Consider the following 21,917-nt stretch of genomic DNA (forward strand, 5'->3'; position numbering starts at 1 on the left):
CCCCAAACACTCCCTGCCAAAGGGGGAGAGAACCACTTAATAAAGGAGTTCAAAATACCTGCCCTGATTTTGGAATTTTTCCTGGGGGAAATTTTATTTTTATTGAATTACTTTTTATCTACCAAATTATATTAAAAAAAATTCTGTGTTTTGTGATAAGCTTTTTTTTTTCTTCTTTTTTTTAAATTGAAAATCAAGTGAATGTACAACAGCACTAGAACATCATTCAGAAGTGTATCACATCTGAGTACCGGGTTCATTGCCCTTAATTTGACAGGTGTCCTCGGACTCTCCTCCTGTCACTCTGTCTTTCCCCTGGTGAAAAGCCAATCATTCTTGGAGGGATAGCATGTCTCCTAAGCCCTGTTGTGTGGGGAGGGGGGAGGGCAGGAGGGTCAGGGGAGGGAGCTCAAAGAAGAGTTAAGATGTGGGTTTATGTAAACATATTTAAAGCAGTTAGCAAAAGCTTTCTTGTTGAACAGCTTTAAGAACAATGTGAATGAAAGAAACCTTAGCAACTTGGTTAGTAATCTGAAAAGTCTATTAATGTATACTTGAAATTCTGTTTGTATAAAAATGCATTTCCTCTTTATTTTGACACTGTATAAGAACATTATGCATGTGAGTGGTTTGAGAAATAAAAGGTTTAATACTCATATTTGAATCTCTGTCTTTTCTATATGAAGATTATTTAATTTGTTTATACTCTTTTGGAGTTTTGTAGTATGGTAGGAATACTGAGAATGTAAGGGCCCTCTACCTTTTCAGGATGCCTGCTATCCTCCAAGATGAAATAGTAACATATTTACCTCTTTTCTTTTTTTTTTTTTTTTATGGCTTTCTTTTCTACTTTTGGGGGAGAGTGAAGTCATCTTGAGACAGAGTCTCTCACTTTGCAGCCCAGCCTCAACTGGCCTCAATTCCTAATCCTCCTGCATCTGTCTTCCAAAGTACTAGGATATAGGTATGTGCCGCCATGGCTGGACTCTACCCTTTTATTTACCCAGAAGTTGTTACTGGGTAGAGAAGAATTGGAGATGTCACTTTACCAAATGCCCCAAGAGCATCTTATCTGTGCTTCAGGCTCTTGTCTTCGGTCAAGTGGAAAAGTCCATTCTTGTGAGGTGGCAGTTGTATTTATTTTCACTTCTATGCACAAACACCAAAATGGGAAAAGGTGCAAAGATTAAGAATGTTTAGTTCCCACAGGGATTAGCCACTCTCCCCATGAATATAATCGTGTTCAGAGCAACTTCCCTTATGAGAACCAGGAAGGGCCTGTTGGCCTTGAAGGTCACCCTGTTGGGGTTCAGTGAACGGCCAGCAATCACGACAGCTGTGCTCGCTGCTGCCTCACTGCCCTCCTCATTCACCTGCAGGTCACACAGGAAACAAGCATTAGCTACCCCCACAGTCCATCACAGGCCCGTAAATCACACACACACACACACAGCCTGCAGCTCCTCACACTGATGCTTTCCACACAAACGGCTCCCTCCAGAAACCTACTCATTCTTACACCCAGCAGATGTCATGCACTGGGCTCATCCAAAGCCTTGCAAGAGTTCCACAAGTATAATTCCTCAACTAGATGTCACATTCTGGTAGCATGGTTGAACACCATCACAGAGCATTGTTTTGAACTAACTGCTAAGAGAAATTCAGGATTTAAGATCGGAGATCTGTAATTGAAATAGATTCACTCTTGAAGCTTAAAAAAAAAAAAAAGAAAGAAATCCCTGGTGTAACTACCTCCAAACAGCTACACAGAACCTGTGGCTTATGAAAAGACAGTCCTCCAGTTGGATGAGATGTTTTTCTTGGAGTAATAACCTAAGACAACGGTATTTAAATGACACATCTGAAAGGCTGCCTTCAGAAAATGTCTGACACTTGATAACATTACTGTTACCTCTACTCTGGGGTAGGATCTTCCTGTGTTTTCTAGTATCTGAGGCTAGCCTGTTGTTGAAGATCCTCCAGTGTCAGGTTTCTTTTAACAGTCTCACTGTGTACCCTTACTGGCTTTTAGCTTTCTTTTAGACTAGGCTGGCCTGGAACTTACGGCAATCCTCCTGCCTCTGCCTCCTCTCCCTAACTCGTGATAAACAACTTGTGATCTCTGTGCTTTGTGGGGCTGGCTAATGTTTATTTTTCCTCTTTCCCTTTGGCTATCCCACATCTATTTCATGCTCAGTCGTGAACTAAACTTCCAAGTAGTGTGAAGATAAGATATAGCCAGCGCCGACCTCCCATCTCCTCATCCTCTTCCCTTCCCTCAGATTCCATTGAGCTTGGATCCTACAATTAGTTCTCTGGCACTGTACTCTGAACCTTGGCAAACTCAAGTCCTGTAAAATTTAATACTGCCCCATCTCCTGCTCAGTCTTAGCATCCATGAAGAACAGTCTATACCACTGGGCCTCAAACCTGATTGTATGTGAAAATCCCCTGAGGATCTGTGTAAAGAAACAGATTGTCAGGGTTGGGGATTCAGCTCAATGGTAGAGCGCTTGCCTAGCAAGTGCAAGGCCCTGGGTTCGGTCCTCAGCTCCAGTATTTAAAAAAAAAGAAAGAAGAAAGAAAGAGAGAGAGAGAGAGAGAGAGAGAGAGAGAGGGAGGGAGGGAGGGAGGGAGGGAGGGAGGGAGGGAGGGAGGAAGGAAGGAAGGAAGGAAGGAAGGAAGGAAGGAACAGATGGTCAGGTTCCACCTCATGCTATGGATCCACACACTTGAGCATCTGAGAGCCAGAACTCCCATAAGCTGTCATGACTTACTCTAATACAGTTCTGTGCTAACCTCAGTTGGAGGAAGACAGGCTGAGCAATCCTCCGCCATTTTCCTCCCTGGGTCATCTCAGATCCCAGCACACCATTGTGGGTAATCAGTCTGTCAGGATCAGCATGTGCCCACCTAACTAGGTTTCCTGAAATGCTGTGTATCTATCACACTAGTTCTCCTAGAGCACACCTGGGGACACTAAGGTGACCCACACTCATTAGGAACCCACTTTCTTATGTTCCCCACTTCACTTAAGCACGTGCCCTTTCCCATTCTGTTCAGATTAGGTGTCGCATGCTTTGGATATTCTTGAAACATCTCAGAATTCTCAGTGGCCTTTGCTGGCTCCTTTGCCTTGGGCTACTCTCTAACTATGCTTCTCTAGCAGGAGAGAAGTTCAAGCAGCGGAAGCTGGAATGCCATACCGAGGCAGACCTCATGGAGAAGGCTTCATGCTTCTCCACGCGCACACAATTAAAGGAAAACTGCAAGCTTGCCTCTTCACAGTTTGGCCCTGCTGCTAACAGACCTGCTGTCTCTACCATAATTGATAAAAACGCAGCAAAGACAGAGGGTCGAGGGAGATGGACTCACCTCGAGAAATGCTTTGTGGAATGCATCGGAAACATAGAGGTCATTCCTGCCTTCTGCAACAATTCCTAGAAGGAAGAACAGGGAAGGGATGCTGTGATTCGGCTTCAGGCCACACAGGAGATCGGTCTAAATGAAGACATCCTTTTGGGTGGTGTGAGAAATAGAAGCTAAACCTCCTCTAGTAATAATCTCCACCCCTTGGTGGATCCCTCTTACAAACAGGGAAGTATGTGGGCTTCTTTGGCCTGGATCTTGTAAATTTAATCTCATGTCAGCTTCTTGGGGAAGGTGGAAGGATGGGACTCTGTTCTTAAGGAAAAACCCAACTCTGTATAGTAAAAATACTTTTCCATATATTAAAAACGCTCCAAACATGGTAATATTTCTGAGCAGTTTGGCTTTCAAAGCTAGTTCAAAGGTAACCCAGTAAAGATAAATCTAATTTTTGAGACAGAATCTTTTTGTGCAGCCCGAGCTGGCCTTAAACTATCATCCTGCCTCAGCCTTGACTGCTGAGGTTATAATCGTGTGCCACCAGGCCCAGCTCTGGCTTCCTTTTGACAAAGATATGTGGGGGCCAGTGAGACTGCTCATCAGGGTAAGGGCACTTGCCACCAACCCTGACCACCTGAGTTTACTCCCTGGAATCCACATGGCTTTGAACTCTCCTGAAAGTTGTCCTCTGACCTACACACACACACACACACACACACACACACACACACACACACACACACACTGTGGCACTTGTGCATCCCCCTATACACACCATACCTAACAACAAATACGTGTGTGGATAAGCAGAAGATCATGCCAGACATGGTGGCACACACTTAAAATCCCAGCACTCGGGGTGGAGACAGCACAATGAGTTCAAAGCCAGTCTTAGCTGCACAGTGGGTTCCAGGCTAATCCTAACCTGGGCTACATAAGATCCTGTCTCAACCAAAAATGGAAAAAATAAAAAAGGTGTTTTAAAGTCCATTTTCTAACTTTAATTGTCTATCATATTTCATTTTTATTTTATTCAAGATTTACTTTCTTATTTCTAAGTGTGTGGATGTGTGTGCACGTATGTGTGTGTGTGTGTGTGTGTGTGTGTGTGTGTGTGTGTGTGTGTGTGTGTGTGTGTGTGTGTGTGTGTGTGTGTGCGCGCGCGCGCGCATGAATACAGGTACCTACAGAGTCAGATCCCCTGGAGCTGAAGTAACAGGAGGTTGTGATGTCTGCCTTGGATGCTGGAAACTGATTATGTGTCTTCTGCAATAACAGTCATGCTCTTAACCGCTAAGCCATCTCTCTAGCCCCTCTTTTATTTCACTTTTGAGACAAAGTCTTGTTAAATGGCCCAGGCTGGCTTGGGACACTATCTTCTGCCCACTTCCCAAGTGCTGGAATTATAGGCATGTCCCAGCATGCCTTGCTTTTAATGTCTGTCTCTTTGAATTCCAATGCTTTTTCAGATCCTTCTCCACCTGGTTTGCATCTCCTCTATTAGAAACAGATTCATGGGATGACAGTACTGGCCTGACACCTAGAAACAAGAAACTTTTCATTGGGGAAAGGGGTTGCTGAGAAGGGCAAGGGATCACCACAGCTTATCACGGAGCCAGGATCCGAACCGATCTATGTTTTCCTCGACTCTCCCACATTTGGTCAAACTTTTACCTTGGAGTAGAGAAGAGGCAGTTCTTTCCTATACCTACCTGGGAGTCGGGACTTCTCAGGGCTGAACAGATCAGTAAGGCCCATGTCTTGCAGCTGCTCCTTCAGACTGAAGCTATCCTCAAGGCGGAAACGGGGCATATGAACCACAAGCAGTGTCTCCGTCAGCTCGTCTAGCCATTCCTGCAGCAGCTCTGGAGTGAGTTCCCGCTCCACCTTGTCCAGGCTCTTTTCGGGCCTGGGAAGGATGAGCACCATGGTGATGTCATCTCCCTTAAAGGGCAGCTCCAGCACCTGAGTGCCTTCTGCCACACGCCGATGCTTGAATTTGCCTTCCTGGTACATCATAGATACCAGGCATGACTGCCCATCAGCCTTGTAGAACGACTCCTTCCTTGTGTTCTCAGGGCTAAATTTTGACTTCCACAGGCCCTGAAAGATGTCAGATTAGAGAATCATAAAGCAAAAACAAAAACATTGCCTGGGCAGTGGTGGCGAACGCCTTTAATCCCAGCACTCAGGAGGCAGAGGCAGGTGAATCTCTGTGAATTTGACGCCAGCCTGGTCTACAGAGTGAATCCCAGGATAGCCAGGGCTACACAGAGAAACCCTGTCTCTGAGAAACCAAAACCACAACCAAAAATATCCTAGCAGAATATTTACTGATATGGGACATAATCATATTATCTGATTACATCAACATATAAATGTAGTTATTAGAAAAACTAGATATATGTTAAAAGGCTAATAATTTTTTAAAAATTGGGCTGGAGAGGTGGCTCAGAGGTTAAGAGCACTTAGTGTTCTTCCAAAGGTCCTGAGTTCAATTCCCAGCAACCACGAGGTGGCTCACAACCATCTGTAATGAGACCTGGCGCCCTCTTCTGGCCTGCAGGGAATACTGTTTACATAATAAATAAATCCTAAAAAAAATTTAAATATCATTTTTTAAAAAGGCTAATAATTATGCCTGCGTGATACAGTTACTTCTGTGTGTTTCATTCTGTGCTTTTTTTATATTTTTCAGATTTCCTGCAATAATAATAATAATTACTATTATTATTATTGTTTACACTTGAGATGAAGGGTGTACCCCTGTGAGTGTGACATCAAAGGACAACTTATCAACATGTAAGAACTGATTCTTTCCTCCCACCATGTGGTGGTGGGGCATCCAGGATGGAGTCTCTTGCAAAGAAGACTGCAGGTTATTCTTGGATTTAGACTTTTCTGTTTAAAAAAAAGAAAGCAATACCAAGTTGGCAAGATGGCTCAGCTGAACAAGGTGCTCGTCAGCATGCCTAAATCCAAGAATAACCTGCAGTCTCCTTTGCAAGTTTGTTCTGTCTGGTGTCTGCTGTCCACCCCCTTCTCTGTGCTCTGTCCCTGATGAATTAGAGGCTAGACTCCGACAGCAATCCCAGGAATTTGTCTGGAAGTCCTGCCAGGCAGAGAGCCCACCCTGGATGCCCCACCACCGCCACTGCCATCCCTTATCATTTTCTGGCTCTTCGCTCTTGTGATCAGTCATTGAACTCTTTTGGGGTGGTGGTTTCTCACCAGCCAGTGAGGCACTGGAAAGAGCCGATGACTTCAGAATGTTAACTCTGTACTCTAAGGATGTACAAACACCTCACCGAGCATTTCACGGGTGTTCACCTACTCTGTCCCTTTGGTAATCCTAAAAGTAGGTGGATCCTCATTACCATTCAATAGATACAGAAATCAGGCCATAGGAAAGTCCCCAGTAACTCCCAAGAATTCACACACTTACAAACAAGGAGTCGAGATTTGCAACAAAGAAATCATACTGCATAAATGGCCCAAGGTCTCACTTGCAGTGGTGTGAAGATCAAGAAATAGCAAGTTGCTCCATCGACTATAAAGGGTAACATGCTGTGGCAATGCAGTCTGCTGCTCTCAAGGAGAGGGAAGCTCTGAGAGGCAGAGTGGTTGACCCCAGCAGTGACTGGCTAAGTGGCAGGGGAAAGGGGGGGAAGGGGGAATGCAGATAATGCATGTCTAAGGATAAAATGCATATGTCACAATTCCAGCAGCTCTGCGGGGATGCTCCTCCACAGTGTCCATGGTGTCTGTTCCCATTGTCCTCTCCCTCTCCTTCTCAAATGTAATCAAACTGAAGCAGTCCTTAGAGCCCTGGACTCGGAGGAAAAAAAGCCATTACATGGTCACATCACAGGCCCCTTTGTAGTCTGAGGTGAGCCCAGCACCTGGAGCTATATATGATAAAAGTTGCAGCTGGGCGTTGGTGGCTCACACCTTTAATCCCAGCACTCGGGAGGCAGAGGCAGGTGGATCTCTGTGAGTTCAAGGCCAGCCTGGTCTACAAAGCAAGTTCCAGGAAAGGAGCAAAGTTACAGAGAAACCCTGTCTTGAAAAACAAAAACAACAACAACAAAAGTTGCTCTAGGCAGTGGAGAAATTCATCAGTAAAATCACTTTTGTTTCACATTTTAAATACATTAACTGAGCTTAGTATGATAGCACACGCCTTTAATCCCAGCACTCAGGAGACAGAGGCAAGCAGATCTCTGGAGGCCAGCCTGGTCTACTTAGCAAGTCCCAGGACAGCCAGAGCTCTGTCTCAAAATTTAAAAACAAGGCCGGGCCGTGGTGGCACACGCCTGTAATCCCAGCACTCAGGAGGCAGAGGCAGGTGGATCTCTGTGTGTTTGAGGCCAGCATGTCTACAAAGTGAGTTCCAGGACAGCCTCCAAAGCTACAGAGAAACCTTGTCTCGAAAAACCAAAAGAAAAAAAAAAGAAAAGAAAAGAAAAGAAAGCATTAATTGGATGACAGAAATTATTACACAAGCACCAAAGTTTTAGTACCATTCACACCTTGAAGGATGGTGGGTTGGCTGTAAGTTTACATGTTCTGTCCCGGCCTGGGGACATCATGAAGCCCCTGGACCTCTGGGCTCTTCGGAAATGTATATGGTTGCCTAGACCATGCATGGACCATTTCTCAGAAGGGATCTGACTACACATGCCCAAAGATGTGGAAGAGGGTGAGCTTAATAGCAAGGGGAAGTCCCTGGGGTCTGTCCAGGACCAATGGAATACCTTGAAGTAAATGGTGTTAACCAGCACCAGGGCTGTGAGCTCATCGATGGCTCCCTGGGGGATGACGTCTTTGATGCGGCCTTCAGTCTTATTAGCTATCCAGTTGTTGATGGTCAGTCTGGATTGCTCTGGATTTTCCTAAAGAAACACAAGGATAACCCTATCACCTATGCAATCCACTGAGCCTTAAGTTTCAGTTTCCGCCTGCAGACTGTGTTTGGTTCATCATTTCTCCGCTCTTTTCCAGGGTTGGGTTCAGAAGACACCACTTTACCCGGCACTCAGGAAACCTCACACATCTGATGCACCATCACTGATACTTTCATACAGCGCATCTTCGGTCATGCCAGGGATCAGCCTACTAATAAATGGTATAGGAAGAAAAAGGAAGAGGAGGCAAAGGATCAGGGAAGAGGAATGCAGTCTGGAGGACAGAAGGTGCAGTGTTAGCTATTGATTCTGGAAAACCTAAGCTGGCAGAAGCGTCATTTCCAAACATGGTCTATGGGAAGTAAAGTGCGTTGGCATGGTTAAGAGGATGAGAGGGGTGAGTGCCCTGTAGTCAAATGAGTTTAGAAGATGTGGCAGTGGCACTCACCTGTCATCCCAGCACTCATGCAGAGGCGGGCAGATCTCTGTGAGTCTGAGGCCAGTCTGGGCTACAGAGTGAGTTCTAGGACAGCCAGGGTTCCATAGTGAAAGAAAATGCTGCCTGAATGAAGCAGTGGTGGTTTGAATGGAAACAGCCCCCACAGGCTCATGTATTTGCATGCTTAGTCTCCAGTTGATTAAGGAGTTATGAGAAGGATTAGGTGCGTCCTTGTTGGAAGGAATATATAACTGGGAGTCAGCTTTGAGGTGTCAAAGGCCCATGCCTGCCCCAGTGTCTCTGTCTGTCTGTCTGTCTGTCTGTCTCTCTCCCTGCTTGTGGACCAGGCCCATGCCTGCCTGCCTGCTGCCATGCTTCCCGCCAGGATGGAAATGGACTAAACCCTCTGAAACTGTAAGCCAACCCCCGACTAAATGCTTTCTTTTATAAACCGCCTTGGTCATAGTATCTCTTCACAGCAATGGAACGATCACTAAAAGAGAAGTCGAGTTACTTCTTTGCTGTTTTACTTCCTCAAAACACTTTGTAGCTTGTGAGCTTCAGCAATCTCCAAGGGAGTGTGACACATACCATGCACCAATTTTATTTGACCACGACATATTTGAGCATGGTAGATGACATGAAAAAGGAATTCCTTATTCAACTTCTTCACAGTACCCTCTATAACAGAAGGCATGAGTACCATTGCTCTCTGAAGTAAGGGTTAGGGTGCCAAGGGTTTTGATTTGTCCCCGGCCTCCATCAACCATTGACGAGTATGGGAGTGTGAATTTGGATCCTGTTTCTCTCCCTTCTCAGGATGAGTGGAGAGGACTCTGACATCTACGACTCACCTTGAAGTCCAGGGGCTTGAGTTTGGCTCCATAGACCACCTCACTAATGTCCTGGTAGGTCTCATTGAAGGTAAGGGACTTGTCTCCAAACAGGCGGTTGGCCGATACCAAGTTGGAGGACTTATTGGCTTTGCGATAGAGTCGACAGTTCAGTTTGGCGAAGAAGAAGTGGATCTGATCTGATGTTTTCTCCGAGATGGTATCAAATTTGAAAACCTATAGATGACAAAAGCAAACAGTGGTAGGTGTGATCGGGCAGCCCAGTCACCGTGGGTGCCAAGTACAAGGCTGGACCAACAGCTGTCTCAGCGGCTAGTTCCTTCCAATCCAGTGTCCAGTTTAGCATAAACACTCGGCTCGTGTTTGGAAAATTACTATGCAAGAAAAAGAAGAAAGGGCTGGAAATGTGATGGGAAAGGCCAAGAGAGAGGAATGCCAGCCACCTGCTCTTTAAGGGGCTGTGGAACAGTACAGGGAGCTTTCTGACTGTGGAGGGCCAAATCATCTTGGTAATTCTCAACAGATAAAGGGACCGAGAAGGTGTGTTCCACTGTAACCAGCTTTTCCACAGCATCTGCTTGGGTCAGCACCTCTTGAGGGCTCTGGAATACTGGTTGTAGAAGAGCTGAGAAAGGCAAAGATTGTGTCAGCAAGGAAATAAATGAACCCAGAATCAGAGTCTCGGGGTTAAAAGGGACTTAAAAGTTCCCCCATAGCAGTCAGGGCTGTAGACACTGTCATAGACCCAAACACCCACCTTCTTCATCACCAGCATGGCCCCCCTTCTATGTTCTGTCCTCGATGGGAAAAGGCTTTTTGGTTTTATTTATTCTCTGATTCAAGTTCTCCTGATATTGTTCTAATATGTATTCTGACTCTGAGCTTGTGTGTGTGCTGTGTGCAGGTGGGTACGTATGCACAGGCATGTAGAGGTAGAGGACAACCTTGATTGTTGTTACTCAGGCAGCGTGTGCCTTTTTATCTTCCTTAAAAACATGTCTATTTGGGGGGTGGTGAATGAATGCCTCGTGTGTGGGAGGGCCTGCAGAGTCCAGGAGAAGGCACTGGGTCTTCCAAAGTTGGAATTACAGGAGGTTAGGAGCTGCCGGATGTGGATGCTGGGAATCTAACTTGAGTCCTCTGGAAGAGAAGGCAGCTCTTTTAACCACTGAGCTATCTCCACACCCATCTTTCCCCTTTGTGAGCTGACTAATTAGTGTAAGATGGCTGGCTGCAGGAATCTGCAGGTCTCTACCTCCACAGTTCCAGGATTACAGGCGTACGTACGCACAATCCCAGCTTTCTGTACATGGGGTCTGGAGCTCAAACTCAGGACTCATGCATGCATGGCAAGCATTTGCGCCTCTCCCAGGTCCCCTTTATCACTCTTGACTAAAAGTTCTGTGGGTTTCTCTGAGTGGGGGGGGGGGGGGGGGGAGAGTCACATCTGTTTTTCTATATTTCCATCACATGTCTGGAAGATCTGTAGAAGGGACTCAGAGGACATGTTAGGATTAAAAGTGATGTTCTATCTCTGGGTCTTTTCTTCTTGTTTTTCTTTTGTACCAACAAAAGCTGAACCAATAGCCCTGCGCATGACTAGTCAAGGGCTCTACCATTGAGTCTCCGACTCTTGTGTCTTTTTATAGGAAGGGTCACATTTACGCTCACATTTGGGGACAAAAAAAAAATGGAATATTAGGAAATGCTTGAGACGGATGCCAGTGTGTATGAAGCTTACTGATGGGCCTCAGGAGGCGGCATTGGTGATGGGGGTTTCTAATGTGCCGCCAGCTGTCATTCACAAGAGCATCAGGAACACACCAGGACAGGACAGTCTCTTACGTGCTGTGCTGGCGACAAGGAAGAGGCAGAGTAGAGCCTCTACAAGCTGAGCCCTCTTCTGTGGGGTAGAGTTGTTCATTTCCTCATCCCTGATGAACAAATGAGTCAAGTGTAGTGGGAACTAGCCCCTTGTGCAGAGGTAAACCTTCCTAACTTGCAGCATTCGGTGTTGGATCCACCGACCACTGTGCGCCATGCTGGAGGCTCTGCTGCCTCCCTGCCACTTGCCCTTGTTTCCAGCCTGAGGTTCAGCCTGAGGAAAGCCTGCTGAAGCCACAGGCAGAACAAGGACCCGCTGTCTCCACCGGGTCTACTTCATCCATGGCACTTCTTAGCTTACTCCACTTTCGTCTCCCCTCTTCCCTGCCCTGCCCAAAGAAGTCACTGCCCCGAAATGATCAGTGCTGCCCAAAGCTCTAAAGTGTTCTTTTTTCAGTTTTCGAGACAGGGTTTCTCTGTGTAGCTTTACGCCTTTCTTGGAACTCGCTCTCTAGACCAGGCTGGCCTTGAACTCATAGAGATCTGCCTGGCTTTGCCTGTTTTTTTTTTTGTTTGTTTGTTTGTTTGTTTTTTAAGATTTATTTATTATGTATCCAGTATTCTGCCTGCATGTATGTCTGGGAATTGAACTCAGAACCTCTGGAAGAGCAGTCAGTGCTCTTAACCTCTGAGCCATCTTTCCAGCTCCAAAAGTGTTCTTTATCTTTGATATTTAAAGGCTTCATAGGACCTAGGTCTCAGTACAGAGCCCTAGAATCTACCCCAAGAGCCAATCTGCTTGAGCTCACCAGATGGCAAATTGCTTTTTCCCACCAGGACAGGAACTAGAGTCTTCACCCAGCATATGGCCCACCATAGAAGTAATGCTTGATGTATATATATATCAAGCATTTTATATATATATATATATATATATATATATATATATATATATATATATATATATATGTGTGTGTGTGTGTGTGTGTGTGTGTGTGTGTGTGTGTGTGTGTATGATCAAGTAAATGAACATACAAATAACTGGACATAGTAGTACACACCTGTAATCGCAGTACTTAGGAAGTAGAGGCAGAAGGACCACAAGTTCAAAGACAACATGAGTGAGACATTGTCTCAAAAAATGAATGAATGGATGAATGAGAGAGAGGGGGGGGGAGAGAGAGAGAATGGCTAACAAGAGAAGTTGTGACACCAGCCTTCTCCCATTCATGACTAGCATGGAACATGGGTCGGCCAGAGGAGTGAGCAGGCACAAGCACTTCTCAACCCTGACAAGCTGCACTTGATCCCCAGAGCCCATGAAAAGCTGCATGGAGTAGCTTGCATCTGCAACCCCAACACGCCTATAATAGCACTATGGGGAGGAGAGACAGGAGAACTGCCTGGAAGCTTGCAGGGCAGCTAGCCTGGACTTTGCAGAGTAGCAGAATGAGAGACCTTCCCTCAACAAGCTGGAAAGAGAGAACCAGCTCCTGAAAGTTGTCCTTGGACCTACACACATGCCACAGGACATGTGTGCTCCCCCTCAAAATTATAAGTAAAATAATTTTTAAATAGGAGAGACTAGGAAACATTTACAAAGGAAGACATCCAGGTAGTAGCTCATTGACTAATTTAAAAAAATAATTAACCACATGGTGGCTAATACTTGTAATTCTGCTATTCATGAGACCGAGGCCAGATGATCATCACAAGTTCAAGGCCAGCCAGAGCTACCTATAGTAAGTGTGGAGTCAACTGGGCTACAAAGTAAAAGCCTTTCTCAAAAACCTGAGAGTCATTTTGAAAAACAGTCCTGGGCTGGAGAGATTGCTGAGCAGCTAAGAGCACTAACTGCTCTTCCAGAGGACCCAAGTTCAATTCCCAGCACCCACATGGCAGCTCACAACTGTCTGTAATTCTAGTTCCAGGGGACCCAATAGACACATGCAGGGGGAAAAAACCCAATGCACATAAAATAAAAAATAAGTCATTAAAAAAAAAAAAAAAAAAAGAATCCCAACCCATGAAGTAGTGACTCAAAGAGAAATCATAACCCACAGTGAATTCACCACACAGCCTAATGTGTTGTCTTAGGCTCATTAGACATAAAGAAGTCCAAGAGACATTCCCATCAGGAAAGAGGTAGAGGGCTTTTCACTGTACCTCCATCAGCTGCTTGAGGGTGTCATTACAGGCGCCCAGCTTGGTCATAGCAAAAGCCGTGGAGATGCTCAAGGGTGACAAGAAAATGTTGTCATTGTCATTCTTGGAGTCTGCGAGGTGCTGATAGAAGGTGGTGGCAAACTGAGAATTAGCCTTGGACAGTTCCCAGACCCGACGGTTGGTGGCCTCCGGGACTTTCGGGACCTTTGACTCTAGGCCATCCTCCTCAGTGGCCTTCTTGCTTGGAGAGCGGTAAATACACATGGGATTCACAGGGATGTCCCGGGGCTTCGCCACACAGATGTCATCCACAGGATTTCCACGACAGACCGCACAGCCCCAGCCAGTGATGACAAGTAGCAGGGAGAGGAGTGGAACCTTCCTACAAGGGGACAGAAGCGTGACTGCCAATCCCCGCTGGCCCCCACTTCTCCCTGAGAAGTGTGACTGCCAATCCCCAGTGGCCCCCACTTCTCCCTGAGAAGCGTGACTGCCAATCCCCACTGGCCCCCACTTCTCCCTGAGAAGCGTGACTGCCAATCCCCACTGGCCCCCACTTCTCCCTGAGAAGCGTGACTGCCAATCCCCACTGGCCCCCACTTCTCCCTGAGAAGCGTAGCAGTGTAGCCTTCTTTGCATTTGAGCTAAGCATCATTGTCCAGGATAAGACCAGTCTTGGGCTCCTTGCCTGGACATTTATATACTAGAAATAGGTGTGTGTTCATGCTTGGAGAAGGAGAATACAGTTTCCTTTGGTGAGTGCCCTGTGGAGAGTCAGAGAAGAAAGGGAGCCACTGAAGGTGTTGAGGAGAGCCCCCAGACGCAGGTGGAATACAGCCCGAATCTTAAGGCCAGCAAGCTTTTGACCGAGAGGGGTAAGAATGAACACAGCAAAGGGAACAGCTGCTTGCTCAGGGGTCCCAGATCTGTGGCGCAGTTGAGATGTGACCTGCGGAGCTGGCATTCTCATCCCACCTGCTTTTCCATCTTCAACCCATGGAGATCCTGACAGCAGGCCAGAAACCTGGAAGTCACCCTGGGTCCCTCCCTCCCCATTTAATCCGACTCCAGACTCAGTTAAGGCTCCTTCCTTACCCTCCGACCTTCACGCCTCCACCTTAGTTCTGCCCTCCTTCTTTTCTGCCTCCTGAATTTTTCCCCAGAGCTTTAACAGGGGTCACTAAAAGTAAAGATCATCTCACTTTGAAGGTGTTAGGGATTCAGATATGGACTCAGTAGCCTAGATGGTCTCATTCTCACTCCGTAGTTAAGGATGACCTTGAATTTCGGATTATCCCGTCTCCCAATCCCAAAGGCTAGGATTATAGGCATTTGCTACCATGTGCAGTTGGATATCTTTCTAAAAAATGAAGTAGTAGCCAGGTGTGGTGGTGTATATACCCTTAATTTCAACATTTGGGAGGCTGAGGCAGGAGGATCGTGAGTACGAGGGCAGCCTGAGCTACATAATACCTCAGTTTAAAACAGGAAGTAGTGAGATTGGCAAGAGAATTTGGACACTCAATAAAGTAAAGCAAGACATATTCTCCAGAATATGTCTATAGCTAAGAGAGTGGGTCAAGCTACCCCCAGTTGTTCTGGGGTACCTGAGTCTAGAGAAGGAAGTCTGTATCTGGGCCCTGAGTCTTTCCAGTCCCCTTCTGGAAGAAAACGTCAGGCAGAGTGCAGAAAAGACTTGCCAAGGTAGTCTGCTCGGTGAGAAGGGCTGACGAGGCTGGGGTAGGCAAAGGGTGCGTGGATTGTGTGGTCTGAAACCAATTCTACTGCTCCAGAAGTAGAAAGGACACTGAAGGGAAAGGAGCAGGGAGGGTGGCGGGGGGGGGGTGGGGGGGGGGGGGGGGGGGAGAGGACCATCGCCCATCTCCATTGTCTGTGTTTCCCATTTTGTTCTTCTAGCCATGTGGAAATGTGAACTGGAAGCTGGAGCTCTGTTGGCATAAACAGAAACCACATGGCCAGGCTGCCCTCACTTCCAGCTCCTTCCCCACTTACATCAAGAAGGGTGTGCTATCCAGAAGGGAAGTCTCTCTGAAAAGGGAACAGGGCTTTGGGAGTCAGTCAGAGGTCCCCAAGGCAGGGGCCAATTGAGGAGGAGAGGAACATAAAGCAAATTAGGAGGCTACCCTGGCCATGTCCTCTGGATTGCCCATCTCTTCCCCTGGGAAGGCACTCCCTTGCTTGAGGAACTAAGAACCTAAGATGTGGCTTAGGTGAAACAAGATCTTCCAAATAGGCCTTTGACTTAACTACCAGGGAGAGGGCCTGGTCTTCTCAAAAGTGTCAGAGGTCACCCTTGTGAGTCTTTCAGAGGTCGGAAAATGCAGCAAGAGCTGGCCAAAGGATAGCCCACCCCTTACCTCTCTCCTGCAGCTGCGCTCACTTTCCCATCGGGATTCATGGCCGATGAGCTTCTATAGAGACAGGCAGAGGGGATGGTGCTGTCTGAGACAGTAACTCCGAGAACTGCCTCTTTCCTCTAAATCCCACAGAGGTCCAGAGGCCAGGTGGGGGAGGGGGAGCTGGTCAGGAGAGGAAGGCTGAGGTCAAAGGCTGATGACCAGTTCCCAAGGTTAAGCAAAGTATAGCAGTCAGTGTTGTTTAATTAGTAGAGAAGCTAGAGTTGAGTCAGGCTGAGGGAAAGTGCGGCCTCCCTTTGTTGCCCACAGCCCCATGCTCCTGTCACCTTTATAAGGAAAAAGGGAGAACATTCAAACCTGCTCAGGAGGTACCTGACTCAGGAGGGCTCTGTAGGAGAAAAGTTCTGATGAATCAAATCAGGAGATAGCAGAAGTAGAGGAACACCATTGGGAACAACTGCTTTTATTGTTCCCACCTCACACAGGCAGGCCTCACATTTGTTAGGGAGCCAAAGTTGACCTTGAACTCCTGATCTTCCTGTCTTTACTTTCCAAGTGCTGGGATTACAGGTGTGATTCCCCCACGCCTGTTTCCTTTACTGTGAGCAAGGGCAGCAACCATTGAAATATTTCTGTCTTTTTTTTTTAATCACAAAAGTTTATGTAGCAAAAAAGTTTCATATGAAAATGTACACAGCCCAATTCTATACCACAGTCAACAGGCCCTTTAGGGAGGGATGTGGACTCTTTCCAAGCCTTCTAACCTGGTCATGCTCTTTCCTCATATGATGTCATTCTGTCGCCCACTGGTTGCCATCCCTACATACTCATCAATCACAAGATTCATAAATACACATAAAAAGTATTCCTTGTATGTGCCTTCACCATTTAACTTCAACAATAACTTCTTGTCTGTTCCTTTCTTCAGTTTGGAGGAGAGGGGCCTTGCTAATGGTGACTCCTCAGTAGGATCCCGCACGACTCAAAAAATATTTCGTTTTGTTTGTTTTGTTTTTTGAGACAAGGTTTCTCTGTGTAGCCCCTGCTATCCTGGAACTCACTCTGTAGACCAGGCTGGCCTCGAACTCACAGGGCTTCCTGCCCACACCATTGCCTGACTTTGAAATATTTCTTAAAGACCAGACAAGCCAAGTTATGTCTCTGTGTATTATTGCTAATATTTTAGGAGTGTTTTTTTTTGGGGGGGCTATTTATTTCTGTTTTCCTCTTCTGAATAGCCCCAAATCCTCACCAGGATGGCTGTTCCAGTGTTCAACATTCTATTACGTGAGGACTTGAGTTTTCTGGAATAAGAGAAACTGTAGGGGATGCTTCACTATCTGGATAGGAAAGCATCAGGACTGAAGCCATGTCAGTTCTTGTCTGATAGAACAGGATACTTCAAGGACAGTTGCTGGAGTTTGTTTCTCAACAGCTCCCCATCACCCTTGACTAAAGATAACTAAAAAGTGGCCTGTTTGGCAAGTAGAGGGGTGTGACCTAGCACAGGCATGTGCTAGAAACCTCATGAGGTTCTACTCAAGGTCAGGGAGAAGTCATGAACAGAACCAATAGACATGAAGAGGGTATTGGGCCGGCAAGATGGCTCAGTGGGTAAAGGCACCTGCCACCAACCCAATGACCTGAGTTTGGTCTCCAGGACTCACATGGTGGAGGAAGAGACCTGACTCCCACGAGTGTTCTTTGACCTCCATATGCACTATGGCATGTTTGTAAGAATGCACACACAACAAATAAATATATAAATATTTTAGAACGTTAGTGTATGTGTGTGATGTATGTGTGTGATTATAGGTACACATGTGCAACAGCATGTGTGGGGGCAGAGAACAGCTTTGTGATGCTCTCTGTGCCCTTATGTGGTTCCTGGGGATTAAACTTGGATCACCAGGCTTTTTCTATGAGCCGGCTCCCTACCGTCCAGCTCTGTACTCTGTCCATCTGAAGTGGTGTTTTGGAAGTGTATAGGCCAGTTAATTTTGGAGAAAATCTCTATTTGTGTGCAGTAGATATCCTCACAATTAGGTTCTCATGATCCTTTTGAGGACAGGATGACTGTGACCTGAGCCTGTCACTTTGGAAGGCACACAGACCATCTTCCCAAGCTGCTGCGGCTGGTCAGCATTACTTGGCTGAGAGAGCTATCAACCATGTTTCTCTGCTGTAAAACCAGTTCTTTCCTTTTTGTTAAATAGCATTTTGGAAGCTTCTACGTAGCATACAAAACAACATTATTATTACCTGGGTTTTTGAGACAGGGTTTCTCTGTGTAGCTTTGGAGCATGCCCTAGAACTCCCTCTGTAGACCAGGCTGGCCTTGAACAAACTCACAGAGATCTGCCTGCCTCTGCCTCCTGAGTGCTGGGATTAAAGGCGTGAGCCACCACTGCCTGGTGACTCAAAAGTATTTTTGCATGCTATTTTAAGCACTATTTCTCCTCTGTTTTTTTTCTATCACCCTAAAATGGGTTAACACACACACACACACACACACACACACACACACACACACACACTAGTGCACACCTATAATATCAACACTCAGGAAATGGAGGCAGGATGTGAGAGTTGGGAGACCAACCTGAGCTACACAGTGGCCACCCTGTCTCTAAAAGAGAAAGGAAAAAGAGTTCAAAGAATTCAAACTAGAGGACACACAGCTAAAGCTATGAGGAAGCAGGCTCTTTCATGGGTTGCTTTGGGGAATGCAAATGGCCGGAACTCCCTGACAGGAAATTTGCCCTTCAAGATGGCATTCCACATCAGGAATCCAACCTACACATAGGCATAAACATCATCACCAACTGGAACCCGATTTGTTGTTGGTTTCCAGACAGAGTTTCTCTATGTAACAGGGCTGGAACCCGATTTGTAATAGCAAAAGACTGGAAATGATTTCCATTTGGAGGGGCAGTTTGGCTGCGTCCCTACAATGGAAAACTACCATCCTGCGAGAACAGTGGGGGTTCTCTCTCTGCGTGGATGAAAGCTCTTTAGAGCATCTAAGCGGGTAGACTGTAGTGTTATAGTGCTGCACCTTTGTAAGGGAAGGGTGAAGAAGAAAAGGGTGTAAGACTCAATAATATGTAGCATAGCAGCACTATTTGTAGTAGCCAGAACCTGGAAACAACCTAGATGCCCTTCAACTGAAGAATGGATAAAGAAAATGTGGTACATATACACAATGGAGTACTACTCAGCAGAGAAAAACAATGACATCATGACATTTGCTCGCAAATGGATGGAACTAGAAAAGATCATCCTTAGTTATCTATGGGGAAGGTAGGTTTTTTGTTTTTGTTTTTGTTTTATTTTTTCATCTTCCGTTGACTTTGATGCAGCTTATATGAAGATAATTGTTCTGTTAACTGAATACCACTCTGTAATTGCAAAAAAAAATTGCAGCTGTTTTGTTGACGTTCTGAATTCTTCTAAGTAAATACAATTTATTTTATTAGTAAAGAAAAAAAGAAAAGAAAAGATCATCCATCCTGAGTGAGGTAACCCAGACTCAGAAGAACAAACATGGTATGTACTCACTCTAAGTGGATTCTAGATATAAAGCAAAGAACAATCAGACTGCAACCCACAGAACCAGGGAGGCTATATAGCAGGGGGGACCCTAGGATGACTGTGGCTTATAATAAGTTTTGGTTTTACTCAATTACTGGGCAAACCTCAATGAAACATTTCACTATTAGGATAAGAATTTACACTGTATCAAGCTGATAATAGAAAAATAAATAAATTAATAATAATAATAATAATAATAATAATAATAATAATACCCAATAATATGTAAACACCCCTTATTTCTTTGAGACAGGGTCTGCTCTAGCTCAGGTTTGCCTTGGCTGACCTTGAAGTTCGGGTCTTCCTGCCTCTGCCATACCCGGCTTACACAGTGCTGAAGGTCTACACCAGTGCTTCCTGAATGTCTAGGCAAGCACTCTACCAACTGGGCTTTCTATTTCCGTTGTTGACATCTGTCTTGGCTAGGGTTCTGTTGCTGTGATAAGACATCATAAAAGCAACCCAAGGAGGGAAGGGTTCACTTCATCTCACGTGCCCCAACCCCAGTCCCTCATCCAAGGAAGTCAGAGTAAGGACTCCAAGTAGGAACCTGGAGGCAGAAACTAAGGCAGAGGCTAGAGGGAAGCCCTCCTGGCTTGCTCAGCCTGCCACCTTATAGCAGGCTGATATAGCATCTTCCATCCATGACCACCAGCTTAGGTGTGGCTACTGCCTGCCCACAGTGAGCTGGGCCCTCCCACATCAATCAGTAGTCAAGAAAATGCACCCCAGGCTTGCCCATAGGCCAATCTAGTAGAGGCATCATCTCAATTTTGGTTCCCTCTTCCAAAATAGTTTATCTCAAGTTGATAAAATACTAGCCAGTCTAGCATTCACTTGTTTGCAAGGCAGAATCTCTAACATGGTCCAATCTCGGCTTGACTTCATAATCCATCTGTCTCAGCCTCTTGAGTGCTGGGATGACAGGCATACACATACTCACCATGCCTGACTTAGTTTTCTAATTTTTTTAACCCATCAATGTGTCACTGATGCACAACAGGTTTTGACTTGATGAGCAACAAGGGTGTCAGTGCTGTGCCACAGAGGCTTGAGGAGAGGGGTCCTAGTGCAGGATGAGGGTGGCAGCACCTAGGAGGAAGGGCTGACCAACCCCCGAGCTGGTGGGAGGAGAGAGTAGGAGAAGCCCACCTCAGTGTCTGCTGGCCAAGGAGAGGTGTTTAGGTGCCTGCCTGGCAAAATAATTTCTATTAGCTAATAATGTTCTATTGCCTGTAATTAACCATTACTTTGCTGTTAGCAACTGGATCATATCAAATCCAGATATTCAAGGGTGATGGGTGCCATTTCAAATACTATATGTACCAGAATCTCTGCTGGCTGCTTTCCAGACACTGCCTCATCTGCTCTACTGGGATGTTACTGTCTCTGCTTACAGATGGGAAAAAGTGCTGTTTACTTGGTTTGAGTACTTGCCTCCATCAGTTAGGGGAGGTATGGTACAGGCCCCTCTTTAAATACCAGTTTTACTTTTTTTTTTTTTTTTTTTTTTTGAGACAGGGTTTCTCTGTCTATCCCTGGCTGTCCTGGAACTGCTCTATAGATGAGACTGGCCTTGAATTCACAGATTCACCTGCCTCCCGAGTGCTGGGAATAACCACCACCACCTGGCTTACAGATCTTTTTACTGTGTGCTCTTAACCACTGAGCCATGTCTCCAACCCCTTTTCTATGTGTTACTAAGGAATTGTCCACGGCTTCCCTGGCTACAACTCAGGGTCCACTTGATTTTCATTCCTCCCTTCCTGCACTTTGAGACAAGGCTGTACTTGATATGTAGCCCAGGCTAGTATCCAAACCCTCCATCTCTTTGCCTCTGCTGGCTGTTCTCTTCATGCGAAGCTTAGAACTTCACTCTCCACCACTCGGTTCTTTTCCTCTGGCTAGTCACAAGTTTGTTCCTAACATTCTCAAAATCCAGTCCCAGAGGTGAATGCAGAGGCTTTTTCTTTGGCTCCATGTCCTGTTATTGTTGCATCCTTGTCTCTGATGTGCATCCCCGAGGGGCACAGCCACACACAGCCTCTGTGTTTGTTCCTGTAACCAGTTGTTCTTAGCAGCTCAGCTTCCTGCTGCATGATGAAGCTGTAACTACTTCAAAGGCCTGGACGTTACCAGCCCAAGCATTCCCTGACTCTCAGCTCTTGAACCCAATATTTTTGGGACATGCTACTGGGATTCCACTCCTGAAAGAAAAGAAGCTGACCAAGTTTTTTTGACCAAGAAGCAAACACTTGTCTTCCTCTTCGCTGTCCATCAGGAAGACAACATGGCCAGGAGACAGTCCTGCTTTTTATGAAGTTCCAGGAATGGAATTCAGGCTAAATGTGCGTGGCAAGCACTTTTATCTACTAGACCATCTTGC

General features: G+C 46.0%; 1 protein-coding gene across 1 annotated transcript; it reads right to left on the minus strand.

The window, feature by feature from the left end:
• Window positions 1-1,120: 1,120 nt before the first annotated feature.
• Window positions 1,121-13,937, minus strand: Serpinc1 (serpin family C member 1). The gene is made up of 6 exons (XM_036202896.1): window positions 13,560-13,937; window positions 9,570-9,785; window positions 8,127-8,264; window positions 5,082-5,472; window positions 3,376-3,440; window positions 1,121-1,373 (listed from the first exon to the last, which is right to left on the minus strand). The coding sequence occupies exons 1-6, from the start codon at window positions 13,821-13,823 to the stop codon at window positions 1,197-1,199; spliced, it is 1,251 nt and encodes a 416-aa protein (XP_036058789.1). The 5' UTR covers window positions 13,824-13,937; the 3' UTR covers window positions 1,121-1,196.
• Between the last annotated feature and the right edge of the window lie 7,980 nt (window positions 13,938-21,917).

The sequence above is a fragment of the Onychomys torridus genome, chromosome 11, assembly GCF_903995425.1.
Source record: "Onychomys torridus chromosome 11, mOncTor1.1, whole genome shotgun sequence".
In the NCBI taxonomy this organism is placed as follows: Eukaryota; Metazoa; Chordata; class Mammalia; order Rodentia; family Cricetidae; genus Onychomys; species Onychomys torridus.